General features: G+C 43.2%; 1 protein-coding gene across 1 annotated transcript in view; it reads left to right on the top strand.

The window, feature by feature from the left end:
* The first annotated feature begins 1,922 nt into the window (after window positions 1-1,922).
* Window positions 1,923-6,000, top strand: part of KDM3B (lysine demethylase 3B) — an 87,900-nt gene continuing 83,822 nt past the window's right edge. The window contains exon 1 of the mRNA XM_077472325.1: window positions 1,923-2,279. Within this exon, the coding sequence (XP_077328451.1) occupies window positions 2,112-2,279 (168 nt within the window). The 5' untranslated portion in view covers window positions 1,923-2,111. The remainder of the gene's footprint in view (window positions 2,280-6,000) is intronic.

Raw genomic sequence — 6,000 nt, 5'->3', positions numbered from 1 at the left:
GACAGGACAGGGGTGCTGCATGCAGAAGGTTTATTACTTTACTTTAATGCAAAGAATGCATTAGGGGAAAAAAGAGACTTCCATCTTCTCTGCAAGAGAGGTTTGTGGATCAAAAAAAAAAAAAAAAAATCACACTCATCCCAGCTGCAGCTGTCCCCTCCCACCTCTACACTAAGAACTGAGTGATCAAAGACCACTGATCACTCAGTTCTTGTTCTTTACTGAGCAGAGAGCTGGTGACTGTCCGTCAATGGCTCTCTGCTCTGTTCCTCTGGAATGCCTGGCTGTGGAGAGAGGCTGGCTCAGAGGCTGAGACAGCTGCCGGTCATGGTATCTGGGTGGATCCTGACATTAAAGTCAGGAGCCATCCGGAGCCAAGTAAGGCAGCAGATGTTAGTGTGTTGTTGGCTAAACATTGGTCCGAGAAGTGCAGAATGAGGTGCATTCCTGTGACCCACAGGACAAGTAGGGCCAAAAGAGTTTTGGTCCTACTTTTCCTTTAGGAAGGGAATCTTCACTCAATGAATACCAATATAAGGATATAATTTATGCTAACTGCCAATGGAGCAGGTAAATTAGAGAGGTCTTGCGTATCCAGGGTCTTTACCCTGACCACGAACGGTTTATGGTTGTGGGATTAGGAGTGCCTAGTATTTGGCATATGATTTGTGCTATAGTCTTTATCAGTTGTAGTTTTACTCCCAAGTTTTGGTAATGTAGTCTCATTCTTCAGGGCATAGGTGAGATTTCATTGTTCGATCTTGACTACTACCACTAAAAAGTTGGGCTTGAAGCTACGATGAGGCAGATTCTCAGAATCTGCTGCCTGCCGTGTGTGGGGTCAAACCTAAACTCTGCACAAGGGCCCATTAATGACTTTGAAAAGCCCCAAGACAGGAGACTTCAATAAGGGGTGTGTGGCCCCTCTGAATTCTTCTAATTGACTCACTTTTGTACTTCCTGTTCCCTATCACTCCCCTAATTCTTAGAAGAATGATATAGCCTTCCTAACATTCTACAAAGCATTGACAATGCCCACCGTCTTCATGGGGTTGATTTACTAAAACTTGAGAATGCAAGCGCTGGTGCAGCTCTGCATAGAAACCAATCAGCTTCCAGGTTTTATTGACAAAGCTTAATTGAACAAGCTGACATTAGAAGCTGATTGGCTACCATGCATAGCTGCACCAGATTTTTCACTCTGCAGTTTTAGTAAATAACTCCCGTCATGTGTGATCGTAGCTGCCAACTGTCCCTGATTTGGAGCAACGTGCCTCTGTTCTCCTCATTTTGATCTGATCTATATAGTTGTATAGAAAATAAGTGCATTTTATTTCTAAAAGTGTTTCCCAGTACTAAATCTTTCATCTAAATTGCGGCATTTGTACATTTTAAAAGCCCCTATATGGGTATAGTAGTGGTAAAAAGAGTCATTGTGGATTTAATTAACTTTTTTTTAATTAAGTCTCCTTTAAAGGGGTGTGGCAGGGGGCGTGTCCTATGCCTACCTACTTTTGTTAGTAGGTGTACCTCTGAAAATCTTGAGATTGAGAGGTAAGCAGACCTTTTGTAAGTCACTTTTAGATATGTTATTGAGCTATGTCTACTTTGGGCATTTGAGGCCACAAATATGTTTTAAGGGAATCAATTAGATGCAAATTGTTACTTCATCCTGCCGTCATCAGTCAACCAATAACAACCTCTATCTCTCTGTCTAAACATGGCTTCTGTACGCTTACGTCAACCAATCGCATTGTTTCTATGGGTGGTATGACCTGCAGTGAACACTCCGAACCACGAGGGGCGCTGTGGGTTACGCACACGGTTTACTCAAACTGCAGTTGCACGCTGTAATTTTTTTTTGGGATCCCTTACACCAGGGGGCGCTCATCGCCATTAAACGGCACCTGAAGTGAACACAACGAAGGGGTGTTTTGGTGTATTGTTCTAGCCGCGCTTCTCCTCCTCGCCACACGGGGCGCTGTCCACGCCTCGCACCCCACTCCCAGCCGCAGGGCGGCGTTGTTGTGTAACGCGCCGTCTCCGCGGGTTGCTGCAGAGAGGCCTGGCTCCTTTCACGTCCGGCGATAGCTCGGTGCACTGTGTGGACGATGGCGGCCCCGGTATCTCCAGTAGGGAAGCGGCTGAGGCTTCTGTTTGACGAGAGCTCCGCCGGACGGCAGGGAATCCCGGGCGAACCGTCTATCCCGCTGGGGAAGCGGGCCTGGGAGGGCGGAACCGTGCGGGGCCTGAAGGGAGCGGCGCCCGAGGAGCTGGCGGTAAGTGGCCACTCCGTAGCCGGTGGGGGGACGCGGGGAAGTTAGTCGGGGAGTGTCCCGCCTAGGCCTCGAGTCCGGCCCCAATCCGGTGCTGGCTGCCCCTCCCCCACCACCCACACACCGTGTAAACATACCGCCTCAAATCCGGCCCCAATCCGGTGCTGGCGGCCCCTCCCCCCACCCCGTGTAAACAGAGCGCACGGTGCGCCGTACACATGAATGTGGGGGGAGGGTGAATGTAAAGTCCTATATATAGCCAGGCATGACTCCCAGTCCCTGATCGCAGCTCACCCTTGTCCTTATTGCCTTTCCATTAGGCTGCACTCTCCCAACTTTACATGCCTTTATTTCAATGTTTTTGCACATATCAGTCTTTTTAGAAGGTTAGTTCAAGTTTTATATGTGTAGTTAAAGTCTGATTAAAAAAATAATAATAATATGCATATCCAGTAAAACCTTGGTTTGAGAGCGTTTTGCAAGACAAGCAACATTTTTTGTAATAAATTTTGACTTAAACAAGCGATGTCTTGATATACAAGTAGCGTCATGTTATGAATGTGAGCAAGGGATCTTAGATTGTAAGCTCCTTGAGGGTAGGGACCGATGTGAATGTACAATGTATATTTAAAGCGCTGTGGAAATTGACGGCACTATATAAGTACTTTTTTATATAATGTCACAACTGAGTATAAAAGCGGAAAAGAGGCGCCGCTAAGTGTGGCAATATGGTTACATTTAACCACTTCGGCCCCGGAAGATTTTCCCCCTTAAAGACCAGGCCGTTTTTTGCGATACTGCACTGTGTTGCTTTATCCTGTACCCAAACAAAATTGATGCCCCCCCACAAATAGAGATTTATTTTCTTGGTATTTGATCACCTCTGCGGTTTTTATTTGCGCTGTTAACAAAAAAAAGAGCGACAATTTTGAAAAAAAGGCAATATTTTTTACTTTTTGCTATAATAAATATCCCCCAAAAATATATAAAGAAAATACATTTCTTTCTCAGTTTAGGCCAATACGTATTCTTCTACATATTTTTGGTAAAAAAATTGCAATAAGTGTGTATTGATTGGTTAAAGCGGAGTTCCACTTAAAAAAAAAAAAAAAAAAATTAAAAGTCGCAGCTACAAATACTGCAGCTGCTGACTTTTAATAATTGGACACTTACCTGTCTCACAGTCCAGCGATGCAGGGCAACCAAGCCCTGCTCGTCTCCCCCCTCCTCTCTGCAGCGCCAGCATTGTCACTGTGGGTGCCCAGCCGGGCACGTGTTGTGACTGCCCGGGCAATCATCTGGGACCTGTCCCAGATGATTGCCGAGAGGGAGGGGGGGGTGAGAGGTGAGCTAGCTACCGGCGCCGCAAGGAAGTAGGGAGCTGGAACCGCCCCCCCCAAAAAAAATGACATGCCAAATGTGGCACGTCAGGGAGTCACCTTATGGTGTCTACAAAATAGGGGATAGATTTATGGCATTTTTATTATTCACTTTTTTTTTTCTATTACTAGTGTCGGTGATCTGCTATTTATTTTTATTTTTTTATGGGGATTGCGATGGACACATCGGACGCTTTTCACACTACTTTGGGACCACTGACATGACAGAGATCACTGCTCCCGATGACGGGGAGTAGTAGATCCCTGTCATGTCACTAGGCAGAACAGGGAAATGCCTTGTTTACACAGACATTTCCCCGCTCTGCCTCTCCTCGTCCGGTGGCCCGCGATTGCAACATTGAGTCCACGCGCCTGCGCCACCGGCGGTGCACGCACATCCGCTAGCCTTGGATTACAAAGGGACGTATGGTACGCCCTTTTGTGCACCCTTGCCATTCTACCGACGTACATCGGCGGTCAGGAAGCTGTTCATGAAGGTACAACATTTAGCAACTCACATGGTTGATGATTAAAACGGGCACATCTAAGTATGCAAGTATCCGGGATAAAGATGTCCACATAGACCATCCTCCTTACCGCCATCAGCGTCATCCCTTCCACGTCGCCCTCCATGAGTGCTTATTTCCAGTACAAGGGATGCTTACATTCCTTGTAATAGGAATACAACTGATCAAAAAAAGTTCCCCCCCCCTTTTATTTTAATTTTATTTTTTTAAGGGGCAGTGTTAAAATAAACTTTTTATTTTTTTATATATAAAGTGCCTCATCCCCAGAAGTAAACGCATACGTAAGTTGCGCCCACATTATGTAAATGGTGTTCAAACCACACATGTGGTATCGCTGCCATCGTTGGAGCAATTATTCTATAATCCTGTATATAATAAGCAATAATCCTGTTTAGAGTTACAGAGGAGGAGGTAACCTGTAAACCTGTTTTTTAAAGCTTCCCCTATGGTGATAAATTATAATAGCTTGTTGCCATTCCACAATCAAATTTTTGAAGCATGACATGTTAAGTATCTATTTACACTGCAAAACTCATCTTTCACATTATAAAAAAAATTGGACTAATTTTACTGTTTTGTTTTTCATGAAAGTGGTTTTTTTTCCCTAAAAAATAAAAAAATAAAATAAAAAAATAAATAAATTGCGTTTGGCGGTCGTTGCAATATTTTATGTCACGTCGTATTTGAGCAGCAGTCTTTCATTTTGTTCTCTAGGGTCTCTGCTAAAATATGTGTGTATGTATATATGTTTGGGGGCTCTAAGTAATCTTTTAGCAAAAAATACTAATTTAAGTTTGTAAACAACAAATGTCAGAAAAAGGTTTGGTCCAGAAGTGGTTAATTCAATTAATGGTAATTAAAAAGTAAAAAATAATACAATTATTTATAGAAATGTATATTTTTAGAAACCAGTTGTTTCGGCACCATCATTTTTATTTCGGTGCACCTCTACATAACCTGTTTACGCTTGAAGCTGCTAAATGTCGCTAATTGCGTTTAGCGCTTGAGCGGTAATTAAATTATTCTGGCCAATGACATTAATGCTAAAACACTTGACGTGGATAAATATGGTACACACTTTTACAATCATCAGGCAGTTTTTTTTTCGTTTTGTTTTTTTGCCAAAACGCTGCTGCCAGAAGGAGGCATTTAGGGGGAGTAAAAAACAAACCAAAAAAAAGTGTGCATAAGGTATAAAAAAGAAAAGTAAACAGTGTGATGTATTGCTGCACCACCCGCAGTGGGGCACATAATATACTTGATGCTGTGAATGGGCCCTTAATAAAATATAATTTTCACATGAATGATATGTTTAAGCCCCACTGAACACCCAAACTCCTGGCTAGAAAATGCTGCTTAAAAAAAAAATACACTAAAAGCTGTGTATTACACATGTGTTTAGGTGTGTCTACCATTTGAACATTAATGCATTTTATTGGTCAGAATGCTAAATTATTAGTATTGAAATGCATTAACACTCTAATGCCAGAAGTGACTAGTGTCTTTTTTTGAGTGTGCCCTTTTGGGGGGGGGGGTGTAATTGTCTAATACTAAATATCAACTCACTGTTAAGTGAACTAAAGCTGTTTTTTAGTTTTGGAGCAGAGAGGGATTAGAACACTCTTGCCCCTGTTAGGGAAATTCACCCTCCCTGTTTGTCCTGTTTACCATTATCATTGAAAGTGAAAGTAAATCCCACATTTTGGGTTGTCCCCAGAACAGGAATAGTTGGGATATCTTCCAGTGGGATTACTAGTTCTGGTGACAACCAAGGACCACCTCACTTTAGTAGGATTTTCTCACACTTCCTGTTTTTGG

The sequence above is a fragment of the Lithobates pipiens genome, unplaced genomic scaffold, assembly GCF_037356315.1.
Source record: "Lithobates pipiens isolate NorthernLeopardFrog02 unplaced genomic scaffold, aLitPip1_a1.2 Scaffold_8, whole genome shotgun sequence".
In the NCBI taxonomy this organism is placed as follows: Eukaryota; Metazoa; Chordata; class Amphibia; order Anura; family Ranidae; genus Lithobates; species Lithobates pipiens.
This window is presented reverse-complemented; position numbering and strand designations above follow the sequence as displayed.